The 21,889-nt window shown below is 44.2% G+C and overlaps 1 protein-coding gene across 2 annotated transcripts in view; it reads left to right on the plus strand.

Annotated features, from left to right (window-relative positions):
* The window catches only part of kmt2cb (lysine (K)-specific methyltransferase 2Cb), a 65,308-nt gene that overhangs the window by 10,922 nt on the left and 32,497 nt on the right, over positions 1–21,889 (plus strand). The window contains exons 4-19 of one of the 2 annotated variants that reach the window (XM_078287447.1): positions 1,776–1,926; positions 2,735–2,941; positions 4,454–4,560; positions 4,762–4,871; positions 5,517–5,679; positions 5,832–6,003; positions 8,649–8,763; positions 10,339–10,514; positions 10,833–11,185; positions 14,220–14,300; positions 15,617–16,353; positions 17,860–17,982; positions 19,608–19,724; positions 20,160–20,264; positions 21,407–21,511; positions 21,632–21,813. In XM_078287447.1, the coding sequence (XP_078143573.1) occupies positions 1,776–1,926; positions 2,735–2,941; positions 4,454–4,560; positions 4,762–4,871; positions 5,517–5,679; positions 5,832–6,003; positions 8,649–8,763; positions 10,339–10,514; positions 10,833–11,185; positions 14,220–14,300; positions 15,617–16,353; positions 17,860–17,982; positions 19,608–19,724; positions 20,160–20,264; positions 21,407–21,511; positions 21,632–21,813 (3,004 nt within the window). The remainder of the gene's footprint in view (positions 1–1,775; positions 1,927–2,734; positions 2,942–4,453; positions 4,561–4,761; positions 4,872–5,516; positions 5,680–5,831; positions 6,004–8,648; positions 8,764–10,338; positions 10,515–10,832; positions 11,186–14,219; positions 14,301–15,616; positions 16,354–17,859; positions 17,983–19,607; positions 19,725–20,159; positions 20,265–21,406; positions 21,512–21,631; positions 21,814–21,889) is intronic. The other variant, XM_078287448.1, reaches the window with a different exon arrangement.

The following is a 21,889-nucleotide window of genomic DNA, read 5'->3' on the forward strand; positions in this document are numbered from 1 at the left end:
TCCAGGCAGCCTCATGCAGAGAGTGCTTCAGAGGATATTTCAGTAGAGGTAGAGGAGACTCCCCTCTCCTGGAGAGGGATGGATGAGAGCTTTTTCTTGGCACCCCATGCTTCTACTTCAGGGCTATAATTGAAAGGGTTTAGCTTGAGCTGTGAAGCTGCAGTGGGGTGTATATTTTTTTTTTCTCCCTTCTCGCTGCTTCCATCTCTCCTCTTCTCCTGCGCCGAGATTGGCATTGAGGTGCAGTGGGAAAGAGCCCAAGGCTAATGCCCTCTAAAAGCTTTTTAAAATCCCATCAGTCTCTCCAGACCCATTTATGTGCTTTTTTATGTGTGTACATCACGTCACGTGACGCGCCTCCCATTCCCATAGATCTCAGTGCTGTCCTGTTGCTGTGGTGGGGATATTGGGGAATGGGATTCTGCCAGTGGGCAGCTTTTCTTGTCTTAGCTCTAGTTTACCTTGTAGCAACACCGGGCAATTTTTAGGCATGTAAAAAAAAAAATCTAACAATAGACGTTTGTTGTTTCTATTTCCAAAGAACAGGTCACACAGTCGGCTTTTTCTTTCAGTCTACTCCCTTGTCCACCAAAGCCCCAATGGTTCCAGCTCTCTCTGTCTCCAGGCTTTTGGCAAAATGGAATTCACAACCATTCTATACAGTCTTGCTCCTAAAGTGCTGTGTGTGCAGCTGAGGTCAAGCACAGTGGATCTGTGCTTTAGAAAGGTCAACACACGGGTTTCAACATGCCCTGTGCTAATCTTGTGTTTAACCCTTGTGCCCTGACAATTGTCTGCCTTGACATGACTGACTTTTTTTCATGCACACCACTATAAAAACTTCTTTAATATATTTGAGAACTTCTCCAACCAAACCCCTTAAAACATTTTGAGAAGAACTTTGTTAATTTTGACACTAAAATGGCTAGCATAGTGACATGCTAAATGCTCATCAGAATAACAAATGCCAAATAGCTTAAAAAAATCAAAGGTGATTTGCAGTTTCCCACATCTCCCTCATATCTCTACACTGTAAATAGTTGTGCACGGGTGTATTTGGTTTGAGAATTAATAGGAGGTAATGAGCTTGGATTCGTCCTTGTGTAATTCCATTGGATGACACTGAATCATTGCGGTATTAGCCTAATTACAGCTCAGTGAAATGTTAATAAAAATTTGCATGGCCCAAAGTCTCAGTGAGGAGTACTGTTGGGAGTTGTTTTATACAGTATGCTTAGCATAGTGAATTGAGCTTTTTTTAGTAATTCAAATCAAAAAACTTTCATGGAAATGACAAAATGGAGTTCAGTTGTATTTCAGGTATAATGCCCCATTTATATTAAACCCCCCTTCTTTAGAAGTTATTTTGGTCTGTGATGGCTTCTGTATGATGTGAGATGTTATGTTTTTTTCCCCTGCCTCCATTGTTATTACTGTTGTGTACGAGGGCCTCTGTGTTCCCTGTGGGTTTACTATAATCAGTGCTTGAGCATATGGTCCCCATATTTTACCATCTATCTCGCTAACAAAGGCTGTGTTTTTGACCTGAAGCAAACTGCCTGGAACACAATCAACCTGCGCTATGACAGCTTGTATCTGTCAGAAGCTTCATGCTGCTTTTACCATCGCAACTGACGCTGAGTTGAAGAGCTCCTAAGGGCGTATAGGCTGTTGTTCAAAGGGCTACGATGCTCACAAATGCACTGGTGGGATTTTATGCTTAGTCATTTCTTACTTCTAACTGATGAACTGATACATTTATTTTTTGTTACCAGCAGAAACGCAAACCCAGCCGGTGGAGACTGTAGAAGTGGTGACCACTGAGGGGCCAGAGGAGGACAAGCCTTCTTCCCCTCTGGCCCAGAGCCCTCCACCCGAGGAATCAGCAGGACCATCTGTCCCAGCGAGTAGAGAAGTCAAAAGCAGGTTAGAGACGCTCTGAACTTCTCCTGAACCAGAGCTGTTGGAGAAATGAAGATCCTTATGTTGTAGAAACTGTTTGTGCATGTGTGTACATGTGCATGCGTTGGTATGTAATTGTGCATCTGTGAGAGTCTGTCTGCCTTGCCTTGTGCAAATGCATGGTGCAGTCTGTTTGTGTCAACAAAATGGAGCCATCAGCTGGTAGCGGCAGCACTCCCTTCCCAGGTGCCACTCTGTTAAAGGTTGTAATCAATCTTCCGGCCTGACTGTGCTATCGATGGTGGTGATGGAGGGCAGGCCAGCAGCATCTCCAGGGATCTTATTAACAGGGCCATCTCCTCCCTTAGAAACCTGATAAATATTTACTGCCTGCTTTATTTCTCTCAACTTTCCAGCTTCTCGGCTTCTCTCTCTCTCTCTCTCTCTCTCTCTCTCTCTCTCTCTCTCTCTCTCTCTCTCTCTCTCTCTCTCTCTCTCTCTCTCTCTCTCTCTCTCTCTCCCTCTCATTCACTGGCCTGCTCCACAGCAAGCCCTATTGGGTTGGTTGGAATGGGTGCAAATTGATTGACATATGTGCTGAGGCCGCTACCTTGTTTACCGTTATGGATTCCACAAGTGATTGTTGCACAACGGCGCAAACAGTGTTTTGTGTGCCTGCCTCACAAATGCAGGCATTATGTATATATGTATGGCTGCGCAGACAATCCCGTTGCAACGAGGAGGCGGCCTTAATTCACGGTGACATGCGTGGCACTGTAACAAGTCACAGTAGGTATGTATAATTAAACACCCCCCTCTCTCTTTGTTTCAGTGAGCGTCTCTGTGCCTTCTGTTACTGTGGTGGCCGTAGCCTGCTGGGTCAGGGGGATCTGCAAGTGTTCAGCACCACGCCTGAGCTTGACACACTCCTCAGCCACAAGGGCAGAGGAGGTTCGATGAGCGACAGCAATGACGGTGACAAAACCACTCAGCCAAATGCGGCCGGAGAGACCACCTCAGGACAGAGGGGCAAGATGAAGTAAGTGGGCCTGGCTGACACCGCTGTCACAAAGGGTTTGGTCGTCAGTGTTGGTCAGGACAGTGAAATCATCTGTGATGGGCCCCTGTAGTCGGTTAATGAGCTGCATGAAATCAAACTCATTGGCTTGCTTTGATGTCACTACCCTCTGTTGGCCTGGTTCCCTGTACAGGCTGGACACTGGTTGAGGAAATAACCAATGTGATGCTGAAATCTAAATGACACAGGAAGTATTACCCTGGTCTAAGTTGGAAACTCTCAAAAGCTAAATTTATAACCCTTATAGAAACTTGTACGATGAATTAATGCCCCACACACTCCCATGCACCTGCGCGTACACACACCTGCATTTTCACTCCTCACAAGCTAAATGGCTTCCCTCAGTTGGCAGGTTGTGGTTGTGTTCTACGCTTGAAGGCTAAATTATCACTTTGCCTTAGCAGCATTTATGTCTGTGTTGGTCCCCAGGCCCAGGGATGCCACATTGGGCAGAGGGTACACGTGAGCCTCTCCTGTGTGTGTGCGTGTGTGTGTGCGTGTGTGTGTGCGTGCGTGCGTATGCATGTGTGCACATGTTTGTGCGTGTGTGTGTGCACACTGTGCCAACAAAGGACCCTCCCTGGACTACTTTGGACAGCTGCCTAATTTGTTTCGGTTCTTTGGAACCAATAGAGCGTCTCTCTGGGGTCCCGGTGACGTAATGTGCAGTGAGAGCAGTACAGGTCTGGCAGCATGCCAAGCCAACCAATCGTTGTTGTGTTGGAGCTGTGTGATTGGTCATCGGGACCAGCCCTCGTTTGTGCCACACAGAGACAGAGGAAGGACCACAGGGTGTAGGGGGGGAAGGAGTGGAAGAGATTATATTGATTTGTGAGAGAAGCAGAGACGATGGACAAAGGAGAAAAAAATGGAAATGTAAGGTGGGAGAAGATGATTACATAATATTGCTGGTGAAACCTAGGCTCTAAACGGTAACCATGTCAAGGCTGTATGTCATGAGTGTGCCATCATGCTCCCAGAAACCAGTTTCTTGGTTTTGGCCGTTGGTTTGTTTACTGGAACTGGGGTCCTTTTTAAATGCTAATTCTCCCTCTCCACATTTTCCGCATGCTCTGCAGCTCAGTAGTTCAAGCCAGGGACTCAGAGAAACACTTCCTTTTCAGCAGATTTTATGAGACAGAACAGCCAGCCTCTTGTGCACATGCCAAATAAGATGGCCCTCTTCCTCCTCCTCCTCCTCCTCCTCTCCCTCCTCCCCCGCAGCTTCTTTGCTCTCTAACATTTTTCCCCCTGCTCATTCCTTCTGTCTTCATCTCTCTGCCTTTGTAAAAATTGCACACCGTCCTCTACGTTAACGTCTCTACTCTTGATTCACTCCCAATTTGCTCCAGACTTTCTTCCCATCTCATGTTTTCTAACTCTTCCATGATATATTTTTTAGTCGTCCTCTTTTTTTTAAAACCTACGTTAACCTCTTGCTTTCTCTCCATTCCTCTTCCTTTGTTCAAGTAGGTCTGAGAGCCACGGGGAAGAACCAGACCCAGCCAGTCGATTTTGGGATGAGCTTTCTCATGTCGGCCTCCCTCAAGATCTTGACGTCCAGTCTCTCTTTGAGTCAGGTAAGAGCAGTGGATATTCAAACCTTTTTCCCCCTTTTGACTAAGCATGGACCTTGTCACATAGAGTTCAGATTTAGTAGTGAATGCACCATCTGTAAATGCAGCATATGCTGATGCCTGTATCTAATATATAATGAAGAATCTGCTTTTTATATTTAATTCCTTCGCTATCTTAACCTATTTTTTGTCTTGAAATTACAGGGCAATGCTGGGCGCATCAGAGTTGTGTCTTGTGGTCCGAGGGTGTTTGCAGGGGCGAGGGACAATCTCTGCTTAATGTGGACAGAGCCATTGACTCAGGGAGCACAAAGGTGAGTCAGGGGAGGACATCCATGGACTAATAGGTGTTAACACTGTCTTAATGTGTTGGGGCAGCAGGGAGGGTCTGCTTCAGTGAGGCACAGCAAAGCTGATGGATCAGGCTGGCTGGTAAAGGTCGGCCTGGCAGCGTGGATCTCTCAGCTGTGAAATGGAAAAGGTCACGCCACTCAACAGGGCTGAGCTCTCATGGCAGCTTAGCTCCTAGCGTTAGCAGTGGCACAGCTCACAGCTCCCTGATTGCGTTTGCACCCCCCCTGGTCCAGTAAACCATCAGCAAGTCTTCCACTTAATCTCCAGAGTGGCTATTAGCTTGCGCTTGTAGAACTGAGAGAGAAAGTGCCTGAACGAGGTGCTAGGAGGAGTGTTATCGTCAGGGGGCTAAAACATGTTGTAATAAAGGGAGCTGAATTTAAACAGGGGGTTTGATCCTGCACTGAGAACTAAGATGAATCTTCTCCAAAGAGACATTAAAGGATACAGGCAATGACTGACTTTGCATAAGCAGCGTTTGTTATGGACATGTTTTGGACTTTGTCCTTGCTTTGGCTTTTGAACTAAAGTTATTCATTTTAGCTGTGGACGAAGACTCAATAGAAGCCATATTTCATTTTTAATCTCTCCCTCTCTTTCTGTAGCACTGTGCATACTGTAAGCGCCTTGGAGCATCCATTAAGTGCTGTGCTGAAGGATGTGCTCAACTCTACCATTACCCTTGTGCGGGGGCAGCTGGGACTTTTCAGGAGATCAGGAGTCTCTCCCTCCTTTGTCCAGAACACATTGAATCGGCCATCCACAGATGTAAGTCCAATTGGATACAATTCATTATATTTGAAGGCTACAATAAAAAAAATGATGATAACTTCAGCGGAAAGCAAAAAATCAGAGTTAATGTCATTGTATTGGCTAAACTGTCTCATTTAAGTCTGTCTCTTTAATTTTCCTTTCCATAGTTGTAGATGATGTGAACTGTGCGCTGTGCGATAGCCCAGGGGACCTGCTGGACCAGCTCTTCTGCACCAGTTGTGGTCAGCACTACCATGGGATATGCCTGGATATGGCTGTGACCCCTCTAAGGAGGGCAGGTTGGCAGTGCCCTGAGTGCAAAATCTGCCAGACGTGCAAGTGAGTCACCTTGCCGCCCACCTACGCAACGTACCCCGATACTGAAAGTTTTTGTCCTCTCTTACCTTTTCTTTCACTTTTCTTCTTGCTAATTTTCTCCATGGCTACCAGGCATGGTGCAGACTTGCTGGTTTGTTTACCTCTGTGGTTTGTGAGGAGCTAACTGGATGTTGTACCCTGAAGCTCGGTCTTCTAACCCCTGACCTTATTTAAGCAGCACATGGGTACTGTTAGCAACCTGGCCTATCTTTGCCTGAAAGCACACATTAGCCGTGTTGAAACTACAAGGCCAAATAGGACGAGCAAAGCCTTACTCATTGTTAACATTGCACATTTTCCCTAGAATAACATCTGTATTTTTTAATTGCATCTTGTTGCCAAAAGTGAACATTATCCACTGAGCTTTTTATTTCATATTTACTTTGAAAACCCAATAATATACCATTACAGCAATATAACGCAATGCAACTAAGTTAACCCAACAGCACTACTAACTGCTAACAGCTATTGTTTTGTTGATCTCAACAAGGCGCAGACTCAAGTATGCACTACTGTGCCTCTGAAAATATCTGGATTAGTAACAGCTAATAGCTGTCCCTATGGATGCAATTTTCAGTGGCAATGATTTTACAGTTTTCATACAAACATAGGTGTGTAAAAATACACTCCGTTTGAAACAATAAATGGCACAGTTCATGATATATTATCACAATATGTGTTCTATAATTGTGTCAGTACAAATTTAACATTACGCCACAATTTCTGACTATTTCCCAAAACTGTTACTGTAGCAGTCACCTTTGGGTTTACGTGGACCTTGGCCCTGCCCAGAGAACCTGAGCGACCCCACAGTGCTATGAAGGCACAACAACTAAGTGACAAGTGTGAGGCTAACCAGGCAATGTGTTGTAGGTGATCAGAAGAATTATAAAATCAATTCTATACTTGACTGATAGCTAAAGAAGGGAGAACGGTATATGCCCATGTGGGATCATCCATCATAAGGAGTGGGATCTTATGTGGGATCTAAATCATTAAAAGACAAAATGGACGTGGAAGAAGCCAGACTAATTTGAAGTTAACTTGTTGCTGGAAATGCATATATGGGTCAAAAATGATCCCTAGATTTTCAGAGGAGGGCTTGATAGTGGATGTACTGGACCAATACTCTACCGATTCTTGCTTGCTGCAGTATGTGGTCTGGGCCAGTGACAAGAATTTATTTTTATTAGAGTTAATTTGGAGGAAATTTTTGTGACATTAGGCACAAATGGCTTGCTGAGATCATTTGGCGTCAGTTGACAGATAAAGCTGTGCATCATCTGCATAGCAACAGTTAAAAAAAACTTGTTGTAAAAAGCTTGCACAATGAAAATAGAATAGCTTAGAATTATCAAATGTCTGGAATTGAGTCACTTAAAATAATTCAACAGCATATTTGGTATACAGTTTAGCACAGATTAGTCAATCAGGTCAAATCATTAATAAATGGTGACAGTGAGACTAAGGTGGCCCTGTGTGTTTAAGTGTGCTGAGCATTGCACAGACACTGTCAGGGTTAGTGTTTCAGAGCTACTTGTAATAAAAATAAATGCGGCCATGGTATTGTAAATTGTTTTGGATTAAAGTGTCCCATAAGTGGCTATTTCCTATCACTCACGTGGGTATTTTTTAGTCATGATAATCTCAAAAAGAGTCAATCACACACAAACAACTAGATTAAAAATAAAAGATAAAGGAGAAAATTTGCCAAAACAGCTATAACTGACAATTAACTCGAAGACCTTTGTCTACCAACTAATATTAACCTGATTTTCAGTCTTGCCTGGATGAACAAATGTCTTTTATAAATTATGACCATCGTAATCATAGTTGCACCTGAGCAGCTGTTTCTATTATTTAGTGCCCAGTCTTATATTGTACGTTAATGCACAATGCTTGTGATGCTATGACGCCCTGTTAATGCACAGCAGGCCAGCCAGGGATTGGAGCCAATAGGCAGAACATTAGTTATGTCCTGATTTTGTAGTGTGGGCATTTTGGAGATAATACAGACAGATTACACAGTAGTATTTAAATTATAGGGCTGGATCAAAAAAAAAAAAACATTCTCCTATGCATCACGATTTTATTTTGTCATATTCAGGATCAGTTTTTCAAATCCTTGCATCAATACTTTTATTGCTGTATAATAATTTTATTATACAGCAATAAAACGAAAGCACATTTAATTTTTTTTTTTTGCTTTGATCTTCGATTCCAGTCCTTTGGTGGCACTATAGCTAAGCTTTGATTAGTACTGTAGCTGTGCAGAAGATGTCTGGGTGCATTTCAGATTTCATAACAAAACGGAGAGAATTGAACTTGATTACAGCCACAGTCAGATTTTGAAGTACTCCCGTGACGCAACAAACTTGCACGCTCACCTGACCAGACGCTACCCAGATGTTGCTGAATGTGTGAAGCAGTCACAACTGGATAAGGCACCTGTAAGCTGCCATCTACTTCAGTCCATGCACAGAAAATGTAGGGACTTGGTGGCGGTGTTTATCTTACTACATGCCCTCATGCAGTAAGAGAAGTATGATATCAAAATCCTTGACTGTTCCATGTCATACACTCATGTCTTCTCTCTCTATGTGCAGAAACCCAGGAGAGGACACTAAGATGTTGGTGTGTGACATGTGTGACAAAGGCTACCACACCTTCTGCCTACAACCTGCCATGGACTCTATTCCCACCAACGGATGGAGATGTAAGGTAGGAAAGGCATCACATGCTGCTGGTTGGCTCATACAATGCAAGATCAAATCAAGTGTTTCCTCGGAGGTCAGAACATAAATTTGGGGCATTCTGGCTGGTTTGCAAACATATATAATATAATATTGGGTTGCGACTTCATGGTTGAGGTACCAGCCTATTGTATGTATTGCCCATGTTATATTTTGTCACCAGCCTTAAGTATGGTTTGAAAAGAAAACGTAAAAAGATTCTGACTGAGTTTTTCCCACTTGTACTGCTAAATTTTCCCATAGACTCTATTGTCTTTCTTTCCTTTTGCACAACAGATTCTTCAGCGTTTGTCGAGACATTCATATTAGCTGTAGCACAGAGCAAAATGTCTACCACCCATGAGAATATGACCTTTTTTGGTGGTTTGCGTCTGCGCTTCCTGTGGTTAAGAAATGACTCACACTGGCTGATCTGTTGTAGGCTGCAGTTCAACCTCGGTGCCATAAGATAAGACTGTGTCCCCCGAGTTTGTGCGCGGGCACACGTATGTTAATCACACGCATCACTCCACTGCTGCCCCGCCCCTCTTCCTCCAGCTGCGCAAGTGGTATGCTTGTCACCCAGGCGGCTGGTTAACGCAACACCCAATCAGCTGCAGCGGTCAGAGGGGACCGCAGCAGCAGAGGCACCAGGTGGTGGAAGGTCTTAACACATAGCTTCTCTATCTGACTCAGCACAGCAGGAACGCAGCCTACACGCGTCCCTCGTGCTCACTTTCGCTTCACCCCCCCCAGCCCCTGTCCCCACTCGCACGGCAGTTTTGTTGCAGCCATCTTGATGACTTGGAAATGAATGAAAAATGAGTCATTGCTCCAGTTTCAGTGCTCTATCATGTGCCCCTAGCCAGCTGGATTGTCGGATCCTCTTTCTTGCAGACATTTCAGTGTTTGTTTACAATGTCTGTGGGTGGAGTCAGAGGGACTGCACTTCATCAGCACAGTATTTTTAAGAGATTGTAGCCTAGCCTTAGCGAAGGGAAGGTGTGCATGGTGTTTGACACTGATATCCTCTACCACACATGAGCATCAGGAAATGGTAGTGTGTGCTTGAGGAAAACCAGCTAAGCTAACGTGAGGTGACTGGCTAGCTATTCTGCTAATCTTTTACGTCACTATTATTACTATTGCTGTGAGAAAGGCAGTGTTGGGTATGATTTTCAGGAACAAAATTTGGGACCATGACCTGTGGAAAATAATTGAAATTGTCCATCACTACACTGAATCTCAACTCATCGATTCTCATATGTGTTCCTTTTACAGTTTTCTAGGCAGCATAAATTTATTTTCATCACACTCCAAAAACGGTCGCACTGGAACCCTGATGTGTTTTTTATTACTTTCTGTGTTGTTGAGCTGCTCTGTCTCTTTGTCTCGTCGGCTAACTGCTAGGCAGCTATGTAGCAGTGGTTTATTTATTTATGGCTGTACTGCTAAATCTGTATAGCAGAATCACTGTATCCATACTGCATTGGTGGGGAAATACTGCGTGGGTCTCAATCACTTTGAATTTCATGCCACTAACAAGGCCTCCCTTCCTCCGCAGAACTGCAGAGTATGCCTCCAGTGTGGAACGCGAACCGGCGGGCAGTGGCACCACACCAGCCTGCTGTGTGAGAACTGTGTCCAAAATCAGGACCCTACTCTGTGCTGTCCTCTGTGTGCCTGCATCCTGGACCCTGAGCACCACAAAGACTTGCTCTCCTGCCACAGCTGCAAGAGGTAATGAACATCTGTTTATCAGGGTGGCAAGAATCGGCACGTGGATTTATTTATTTAGTTATGTATTTATTTATTGCTTTCTTTTATGTGGAACCTTAGCAACTAACCACTGTTATTACAAGCCTACCTAAAAAGGCAACTCCCCATTTTTTTTCCTTTGGGGGAAGTCTCGTTTTTCCTTGCCACTGTATTGAATTCCTGTGGCAAATTGATGTTCTCTGGTAACACTGGGGAAACACTAGGGAAACCACTGTAATAAATAAGTCACATTTTGGGATTGCATTAAAATCCCTTGAATCCTTTTTTGCCTCCTTTCAGATGGCTACACCTGGAGTGCGAGCGTCAGAACTCAGGCCAAGCAGACATCCACCCCAGGGAGGACTATGTTTGTTCCAACTGCAGGTCTCCTGCTGCAGAGCAGGCCTTACAGGCGGAGGATATGGACACCGGCCCAGAGCTCAGCCTGCAGCCAGCCTCAATGCACACGGACTCTGAGGCTGGCCTACAGCTGGCTCAAAAGCACACGGACCTAGAACCTGGCACTCAGCTGCCTCCTGAAATGCACAATGACCCCGAACCGGAATTACTCGCTGTTCCATTGCACTCAGATCCAGAGCCTGTCCAGGCCGCCGTCCAGGAGGAGAGACTGGCCACGTCAGCCCAGAAGCCTGGTGAGTCTTTGTTCCAAGAGGGTTAGATTGTACACAGGAAGATAACTGCTGTGACTCCTTTGCCTTGCCTAGGATAGCTGTGTTTTTTTTTTCTTGAAGTCTTTATTTCCCTGCATGCTCAAGTGTCCCTACTGAGTATTGACAAGTGGATTCGTTGGAGCATGAGCAATTTGTTTTTCAGCTGGCTTATTACCTCTAATTATTACAACATCACAGACAAGTCAAGGAGCGTCACTTTTTTTCCATCATCCAAAATCACACACACACCAGGCCTTGTGATTGACATTGGAAGAGAAACTCTGTAGCTGAGGATTCTCTCTCTGTCACTCACACCTGCATCTGCATGGCTGCTGCGCAACCTGAGGTTGAGCAGTAGTGACAGCGGTGATGAAGTTTTGAAAGTCCCTGTTGTGGCAGATGAAGGGATTGGGGAGAGGGTTGTTTGGACTAAGACCAGAGAGAAGCGCTCTCTCTCATTCTTTGGTAGGACTTTGAGGTCTCACCAATAACCAGATGGTGTCCTACTAGCAGCAGATTAAAGCAATTCCATTGTCTTTGTAATTCTGTGCTTTGAAAATTAAAAGCACTTTGTTTCTCCCTCCTGTCTCCTGGGGAGGTAGTGTTTGCTGCCAGTCTGTGTGAAGAGGATTGATCCTCTGTTTAACCTGAGAGAACACTTATCTTTTAGATTTTTCTGTAGAGCATACCAAAGTTAAACTATACAGCGCAGCTCTGGGCTATTTGGGAGCAGCACGATCCCCCTAGTGTACCCCATCCTTCACAATGCCTATCTGTTATTTCACATTGGTGACAAAGCTTCCTTGCCTCATTGCCATGCATGCTTTGTCAACAGTGTGAATTACATGACCCTGCTCTCGGCTTGTATGAAGCTCAGACCTACATCTCCACTCTGCTCTATGGAAGTCTGCCAGCAGTGGAGCGCAGGATCAGGGAAACGAACGGTGGGCTCGGGACGCTGAGGCTAGCTACCCTGCCCACTCTCTGTCTAGACAGCAGACTCCACAGGCAGGAGAGAATGGATTGGAGTAGCATGATGGTGATGATAACGGATCCCCTGTCTGTGACCTGCCTCGGAGCTACGCTGGCTCATTCATGACTGCTCACAGCAGCTTGCTTGCGCACACATGCTCACATTTGCTCTCACTTTGCTAGCTTAGGTGTGAGGCCTATAATGATAAGTGGATGTGTTGGGACTCATTTTTGTTTTTTAGGTAGTGTTTTGTTTTTTCTGTGGTCATGAGCTGCTCTATCATGGATTTGCCCAACAAGGTTATACCTCCCCCGCTGTGGTTGTAAAGAACTGTTGAGTGTTGGTCTACCACCCGTGATCTGTGTGTTGATTTAAGGGGGGCTTTAGGAGGTTTATGTCAAGCACCTCAGAATACAATTGGGCTGAGCTTACCCATCTTGCCAATACATGAATCATGATGCTCTCTGACCCTCTTAAGTATTGATTGGGATTTTGAGTTGAAGCTTCTTGAATCAGACAGACAGGTGCTATTTTTTGCTGTATGTTTGGTATTCCTGTCCAAACTAAGAAGAGGGAATTCATATTCATTATGTGCAATTTAGATATTAGTCCATATTTTTCTGCTACCTTTCTCATCATGGATATAATATTTTGGCTTGGCTATGTGAGATCATGACACTGCTACCGACCGCCTGCTTGTGTAATGTAATTATAGTCATTAACCAGAGCTGTTGTCACCTGCCAGGATCCTCCTCCGGTCAGGGTTTAACAGCAGGCTTATCATGACTCAACTGACAGACGCTGTTAGCTCCATTTTGGGAGCGCAAATTGGACCTGACATTAGGCCTTAGCTGCATTAATCAAAGCCCTGTGTTTATCTTTACCATCACTGTATTCACTGTGGAAGATATAGGAAGTAGGATGTTGATGTGAATGAGAATGTGTGTTCAGCTTGGTCAATAGTTGAAGGCTGGAGATGGTTTGAGACCCATCTCCTAATTGACTTTCTGGCATCAGCACCGGATGTGCACCTGCAAGCTGCACAGTCATGAGCCCAGAGCGCACAGACCCTGGGATGTTGGTTGTCATGGTTACTCCCTTCCCTGGCAGAGATGCTTAGCAGGTGCATGTGTGTGTCAGGACCAGGGTGACATGGGAACTTGTGGATTGAAATGGTGGGTGCCTCATTAAGACTAGGCTATCTGTACTGTCAGAGGCTGTCTGGCAGAATATTGGCTCGATGTGAGGATGCCTGATAGCCAGGAATGACTAGTGCTATTCATACCAGACCAGTCAAATGCATAGATGGCTTTGATACAGCACCAAATGGAGAGAAGGTAGAAAAAATGGCAGTAGATTAACACCAAAATGTAGCCTATGATTATAGGCTTGGCTCATCTACTTGTTATACATTGTGACTTATTTCGTTGCTCAAATGCCACCCATTTGCAGGAACAGCTCTCAATCATTTGGTTTTCTTGGCTTATGTAACAACTCATCAAACTGGAACAGTAAAATTAATGTTACACCTAAATCTATTGAATAACTGCTGAGCAGGTTTTTCAACCTATGCTAATATTGAACCATATAACCTCCTTTTCCACTGTTGGGTTTAAGAAATGGTTGGAACTTAAGGGTTTATATGATAAATTATTGAGTTCATAATAGATTATTGACTATTTGCACCATTTGGCTAGAAAAATCCCATCAGTGGTTTTATAAAAGTGAAAGGCAATCACAAATTTGCTAAGATTTAGGACTTCAAATCATGACATAACCATGTTTCTTTTGCCATTAGATTTAAGCTATCTGGTGGTTTGGAACTAGCCTAATGCAAGCAGAAAAGTCCCTTTTCTCTCAGCCAGTTAGACTGCAGGGCATCCAGGCCTAACTAGGCCTAATTTCCCCACAGTCTTCTTCCTTTATTACCTTACCACATTCTCTCATAGTGTTCACAGTCTCCCCAGACTTACAGTCTCTTTATATACAAATACAAATATCTATATGTATATAGATGATCAAGTGTTTCTTTTTTTCCCCCAGAAGTCTCAGTGGGAGCTGACATTGTCGAGAGGCAGGTTACTGAACCGTCTGTCAACAAAAACCTGACAGAATTCAAACCAGGTTTGTCCTCAGTTTATTAATTCAGTGCTTGATCAACATTATGCTACCTCCTTTTGATTTGCATAAACATAGCTGTTAACATAGCATGTAACGCTGCTCTTCCATGTCCAGTAGTTGTTGTTATAAGGTTTTGCTATAGAACGCTTAGTGTCTTCACATTGTTTGAAAGTAGCGCAAGTACGCATTGCTTTCAGTCATTATTACACAAGTTTGTTTGTTGTGTCATTGTGCTATTGTGGTTATTGTCATTTCTGTTTCCAATAAATTCTAAATTAAAAAAAATATATATATTACACAAGCCCACTGACATGGAGTTTCCATACCGATATCATGTGAATTTTCGCTATGTGATACTGGTAACGGACCAGGTGCATAAAAGAGGTCTGCTGTTCCCAGTTTGATATACTACCACTGCACAGTTAGCAGTGGTAGTATATCAGCAGTGGGCTAAGTAGCTGGCTGGAGAGTTTGCTATGTATATTACTAGTGTCAAAAGATGCTGAGGGGAAGAGCTAATGTGAAACCAGCTTTGAGATTCTTGACACCGACTAATCGCATCAGAACTAGATATTCATTTCGCCTAGCTCGCTATTTAGCTTGCTGTTGTTATGAAGCCATGCAATTCTTTGTGACACAGGTCTGGAGGACTGATGTCAAATCAGATGGTAGAGATCAAAATGCACATCTGTTTTATAAAGGACTGCAGTTACCTAGGAACATATACATTTTTCTTTTTTAAAGCTGTTTACTGGTGCATATGATTAGAACTAGCAGCAATCAATCCTGAGGTAATGTCATTCAGAATATGCAGATCAAAGACACGATATCCATCTTCATCTTCATACAGAACTTGTTCTTTCACACATTTCTGAACTCCTTGTCAATATCAGAGGCTACATCAATCTCCAACATCCCACTTACTCAGTAAGCTGATGAGCACTATGTTTTCATTCAAGTTAACTTAAGTTTCATGGAAAGAAGTGCAAACTTGTTTTTTTTTTTAAACTCGCTCAAGGTCCTTTGTTCCCTCTGAACTGTTAATTTTGTTTAACAATGTGGCTAAGTAGTAAGTTTCAGTTTCCATGAGCAGTGGATGTTATTGCTAGTTCTGTTTTGATTGTAGGCAAAGCTACTGAGTTGCAAGTACTCTTTTATGTTTCATACAGTATTTACAAGATCCATTTACTTGTTAAAAAAGTGCCCCATCGGCATCATATTGTAGCTTTTCCCACCACTAGCTATTATCATCTGTTCATGATCATGAAGTATAGATATCCATATGTGTTATTGATACACCTGTCTGTTTCCTCTTACAGAAATAAAACCAGCAGCGAGGACCCCTGTAACCCAGCTTACATCTACAGAGAGTCTTGCGTCTCCTGGGTTTACCAGCCAGGAGTCTGAGTCTTTCCCTTCCCAAGTTTCTATGGAGGCACAACAGGCACAGGATACTACATTACCCACCAAGCCAGCAAAGGCAGAGGCCTGCTCTGAGAAGGGCACGGTCAAACCCAGCACAAAGGATTTTAAGGCCATCATCTCACCCACCAAAGAACCAAGTACTGCATCGAAAGCTGTCAAGGACGAACCAATGGAAGTCTCACCATCCCACCCTTCGGGTAGGGATGAAGTTGGGGCTGTTGCCCTGGAAACTGCTCCAAAAGAACTTAGCAAGGAGAGGAAGGAGGGGAATGTTCACAGGCACCCGGCAGAGGCTGTTGAGTCTTCAGCATCTGGCACATTGGAGGAGATGGACACTACCCCAGAGAGCAAGCCTAATCTCTCATTCCTCTGTCCATCCTCAGAAGAGAAGCCTCACAAGGCATCCCTAGACAGACTGGCTGAGATAGTTGTCTCTCCTTCCCACTCCTCCCCTCTGGCACGAGGGACGTCTCCCAGAGAAGCTCCCCAGACCCACACCCTGCCTCCCCTGGGCGACCACAACAGCGTGGTGCCCACCACCACCCTTATACCACTCACCCCTAAGATCGGCATGGGAAAGCCAGCTATCTCCAAGAGGAAGTTCTCCCCTGGGAGGCCACGGGTGAAGCAGGTAGGGATCTGGGCATCACGTCACTGAAGACCGCTGATAGTTTTCAGGACAATATGGCTGGTTCTGCCTTATTCACTGTCTCAGTCTAAGTGATAAATCCCTGGAGTGCAGGCTAATTTTTGGTGATCATATGTAGTGTACTCTTATGTCAAATATGGATTAGTGTCCTGTGGGCCCTGCTCTTGGAAGGTGGATTAGGTTTTCTGGTGCTATTTGGTTGTTTGAAGCAGCTTGCAGGGTTTAGGATATGCTTCTTCCCTAATTCAGTCATGTTGTAGCTTGCAGTAGACTATACGAATATAGTGGGAAGACAGCATGGCGATTGAAGCTCGCTCTCCCACTCCCCTCCCCCTCTGCACACGTTTGTGTTCCACATGACTAGTTAGTCGCAGTGTTCATGTAGAGCTCAGTCGAAGTATGAATTATTACCCCATAGGAATTGCATTTCTTTGGCGTAAATACCTTTTACAAAGAGTCCTCACCATACCCCATCTCAGTGGCATTCCCCATATCATCAATCACTCTGTTCATTTCACGTCCACATTGCAAACATACGATACCTTCTAGTCCTGTAGAGGATGAACTTTCACTACACACAAATAACAGTGGCCATTATCAAGTCCTAGTTATCTCCATATTACTCCATGAACACTTTGACCTCAAGGAAAAAAGGAAAGAACAAAAAACCTTTTAATCTCCTCATTCCAGTGTCCTAGTCTCCTTAAAACACTCTTCATGAATTATAATAGAGACTATCATAGACACTGTATGTAGGCTATCTCAGACAAATAAGAAAGGGAATTGAATCACACCCATGGCTATAATATATTATGAATGATGCTGGTGAGGGTAGACTAATTTAGTTTGCAAAATGTTTTTTTTCTTCCCCAGATATATCCTATTGCTTAAATAAACATTACAAGGCTCAAACTAATTTGTTAGACTAGGCCTGGGGAAATGTATTCCAGAAATTTGAATGTGGCTCCCTTTTAGTCCAGCGCGCTTTTGTCTGATACAGTCATGTGCTGCCGTGCTGACGCAATTCCCCTTGTTTTGTCAACATGCCAGACAGACACACAGTTGCCATGGCGAGAGGTTGCAGGGCCTCTTTCCTGCTGCATGGTGCTGTGATGCCCTGGCAAATGCTGCTGTGTGAAGTGCAACTAACACAATTCTGCTCTCTATTCTTGCCTGTGCAAATAATCTGTAGTTAGGAACATGCCTCTTCAACTCATATGCATGGAAAAGCCTAAGGATTGGCTTTAACATAAAAAGAAACCTATCTTCATATTTTAGTATATGAGAATTATACTCTCTCTTAGCTCCCCTTAGACGGCTGTGTTTTGAATCATTCGCAAATGGCTACATTAGAAACTCACTGCATCTCTCTAACATCTGTCTTTATATGTTTTGTTCCTTCGCTGGCTTTGTTTTTAAGTTGCTGCATTTTGTCGCCCTTCCTCCCTCCCTCTCTCTCACTCTCTCACCCGCCCCTCCTTACCTTAGGGCGCATGGAGCCCCCATAGCAGTGTGAGCTCCCCCTTGTCCTGGTCGCCAGACCAGCCAGAGGGGTGGGACGTCCCAAAGACCAGGCAGTCCTCTGGCAGCCCCGGCTGGAGCATCAGAGTGGTAAATACCGTGGCTCACCAGAGACGCCAGGGCAGCAGCTGCCCTCTGTCAGCCCTCTGTTTACTCTAGGCCTAGTGACGCGCACTGCCAGAGTGTTCCTGAATGTCACTGTGATATATGGTAGCCTACACTAACAATTACTACCACCTTACTACCAAAAGGGGAGATTCAGAGACCCATGGATAAACAGTAGTGACTTCACAGTAGGGGAACGATAAGGATGGCTAAATAGACAACGAATTTTGCTGACTTTGCTGTTGAATTATGAGAAAAAGGGTATGGTGTAATAATGCATCCCACAGAGTATACAAATAATTGGCTAATCATTAACACTAATGAATGAATGTGTCCTGTGTCTGTGTGCTCATTTGCAGCCAGGCGCTGTTGTGGTGCCTTGTCCTCCGTCTTATTTAACTAAGTGTTTATCGGCTTGACTCGTGTTTTTTTGTTTGTTTGTTTTTTCCTGAGTGGGTGGAGGGTTGGGATTTTGAGGGTAAAATACAGGCACTTAGTGAAATGTCTGTGGCAATCTGTTGCCATGGTGACATTTTCGTCACACTTGGCATAGCTGGGTGAGGGTTAATTGGTGCACTGTGGCAGGGGTCCAGCCCAGGTTAACCAGCATCATACTGTATGTCAATCAGGAGGAACACAGGATGGGAGGGGGGCAGGATTTTGGACTAGGGCCAAATGTGGGGTAAATGGGAAGGGATTTTGGGGCAGGTGCTGGGGGGGGGTTCTTGGAAGTGTAGACTTCAGTTAGACAGTCACGATTAGGCAGAGGCCTCTCACGGGAAATGTGCCGACTGCACAGTGGAACTCAAACCGCAAGAACAACAACTGAGAGGCCTTTTATCAGCAGATAACCCTGTCACTTGCTTAATGTCAGAAGGACTGACTGACAGAATCGGTAGGGTACCTCTAAAATTACAGTCATTACCAAGATCTATCAAAATGTCAAGAAAGGGATGATGGGATTGTTTTTGTTTTCTCCCTGTTGAGCATCTGCATACTCTTCAGATAACAGGGATTAGTTTAGCATGAAGTAAGAAATATTTTAAGCCCCTCTTGGAGTTGACCGTTTTCAGTTAGTTTGCTTTTCAAAGCCATAGCAATGGCAACATTTCAATGTGTTTTGTTTTTTTTGTTTTTTTGAAACAGTTGAATGTGTTAAGTTAATCACTTACTTATCATGCAGGCTTTGCTTGCAGCGGCAGCTCGCTTCCATACAAACACCGCCACAGGGAAGTGACATTACCTTTCTAGAACTAGATGAGCACTGCTGTTCCTGTTGTACAGCCTTATCTCACTCATGAGGAGATACCAGCCTAAAAGATCCACAGTGGGTGTGTTGAAAGGTCCCCCATGGCAAACTTTTAAATGAAGCTGACTTCATCTGTCTGTTTAGCAAGCACCGACTTGAATGACTCAGCGTGTGCAAGTGCGCATTTGGGAGAGAGGGAGAGAATTGCAAAGAAAGGAGTTTATGTCTGGCCATTTGCCTATTTAAGATGGTGATAGCGTTTGTTGTCCGTGTGTGTGTGTGTCCCTACAATGTGTCCGTGGGTGCCGCTGAGGTGTGCGGGTCTGTAATTTTTTTTCTTTGTTGTGTCTTGCTTCCACAGGGTCGAGGCTCAGGCTTCCCAGGCCGGAGGAGGCCCCGAGGTGCTGGGCTGTCAGGTAGAGGGGGGCGCGGCAGGGCCAGGGGCAAGAATGGAGCTAGTCCCTGCATCAACCCTGGGGTATGTGTCACTAACTAGATCACATCTTCACACGTCTTCACCAAATACCATACTAACTGATATGCAAAGCAGTGTTTGTTTTTCCCTCCAGCTAAAGTCTTGGACGAATGTGTTGTAGGCAGTAATTATGTTAATGATAGATTAAGCTGTTTGTTGGTTTTGTTGTATGATGCGCATTCCTGAGGGCTAGTTCCTAGATATTTCCTAAGGATGACTCGGCAGTTATGAATGACAAATAGTGATAACTAATGATAGCTAATCCACTATAGTATGTGTAACATGCTAAAAGTCTTATCACTACAGGGTGGTTGTTTATAGTGAAAGACCCAAGGAGGTGTATTAAGTACAGTATTGTTTTGAAGGACAGATGTTTCTGTATATGGCATCACGTAACACTATGTTTGTATTTTTCTTGTATTTTTTCCTAATATGTAGCTCACCACAATCGAAACACCATACCCAGTCAAGGAGGAGGAGGAGAATGCCATGCATAACACAGTGGTCATATTCTCCAGCAATGACAGTTTCACATTGAAACAGGTATGTGTTGTTTGTTTGTTTGTTTGATTGGTTGATCGTGTGTTTGTTTATTTTTACAATATTGTCAGTATACAATATTTCTGTGGCATTTATTTCTAAACTTTCATACAGTAGGCTACTCTTCATTTAGATGCTGAAATTAAATCTCAGCTGAAAGCATTATAGATTCCAATGGAAATAGTGCCAACTGCCAGCAGGAAATGCAGTTCATTTTAGACAGGATCATATTGAAATTTAAAAATTTCTGTTCTTATTTTCTGCCTGTTCGTCAACTGAATAACCTTTTTTCTATGAACAATAAATGGTCAAATTGAAAGCTGTTGACAGCCTTTGTCAAACATTAATCAAGATTTTAGGGACAGTAGTAACCTAGAGGTTAGCAGTACGGGTTTGAGATTGGAAGGTTACTGGATTGAATCCCGGACTGGCTGGGAATATCTGGGTATGGAAAATGAGTGAAAAATGTTCTCTGCTTTCTTAAACAATACATATGGCGTGCTGCTGAGCAAGGCACCTAACCCTCAGTTGCTCCAGTGGAGTTGATCAGTGTCCAACAGTAGAAGACTGTTTGTGCTGGGCAGCTCTCAGTTGTGAGTGTGAAGCAGGGTGTTGCTGAAAAAGAGCTCACTCAACCATCCTAGGTAAATAAAGGTTAAAAAAAAAGGCCAATCCTTGTTGCTTATATGTACATCTGTATTTGAGGATAGAGGAGAAATGCACTAGTCTGTCTTATTTAGGCAGCAGGTTTGGGCTCAGGAAAGGATTTTGTTCCCTTCAGAGCTTCACATAGCAGGCAACCACATAGATAAATGATTGCTATTTACAGCGCCAATGACATTGAAGTAATATGCTGAACCTATGTGATTGGCTGCTGACAAGCAATGTTGGCCAAAAGTTCAGCAGTGGTCAACTTTTCCTTCCTGGCAAACTAGAACTGACATCAGCCAACTTGTTTTTTGGTTTCTCGACACAGAAAATCAATGGTCTTTCAGAAGTTGAACTAGGAAAATAAGAATAGTAGAAATAGGATTCTGTGGGCTTGGTGTTCTTGGTGTTCCAGCTCCGGCCTTAGAATTTCAGAGCGTCTCAGGTGAACTGCCTCAATGAGATGGGGTATCTCATGATGTCCTACTTCCTTTCAGGACATGTGTGTGGTGTGTGGGAGTTTTGGTCTGGGTGCAGAGGGCCGTCTTCTGGCCTGTGCTCAGTGTGGCCAATGCTACCATCCCTTCTGCGTTGGCATAAAGGTAAGCTCATTCTTACGTTTCTTGCGTCTTGTGTTAACAGTACTAAATTACTCTTGTATGCTCACAATATTGGGGCACACAGACACTAGCTACATATAAACTTCTTGTTATTTTCCCCAGATCACCAAGGTGGTGCTGAGTAAAGGCTGGCGCTGTCTGGAGTGTACAGTGTGCGAGGCCTGTGGCCAGGCCACAGACCCTGGGCGCTTGCTGCTGTGTGATGACTGTGACATCAGCTATCACACCTACTGCCTGGACCCTCCACTGCAGAATGTACCCAAGGACAGCTGGAAGTGCAAATGGTGAGTAACTGCCTCTTATTGATTCTTTCTTTCTGTCTTTCTGACTTGAGTTCTTCTATGCAAAAAGTAACGTCTG

Source organism: Centroberyx gerrardi, chromosome 13, assembly GCF_048128805.1.
Source record: "Centroberyx gerrardi isolate f3 chromosome 13, fCenGer3.hap1.cur.20231027, whole genome shotgun sequence".
Lineage (NCBI taxonomy): Eukaryota > Metazoa > Chordata > Actinopteri > Beryciformes > Berycidae > Centroberyx > Centroberyx gerrardi.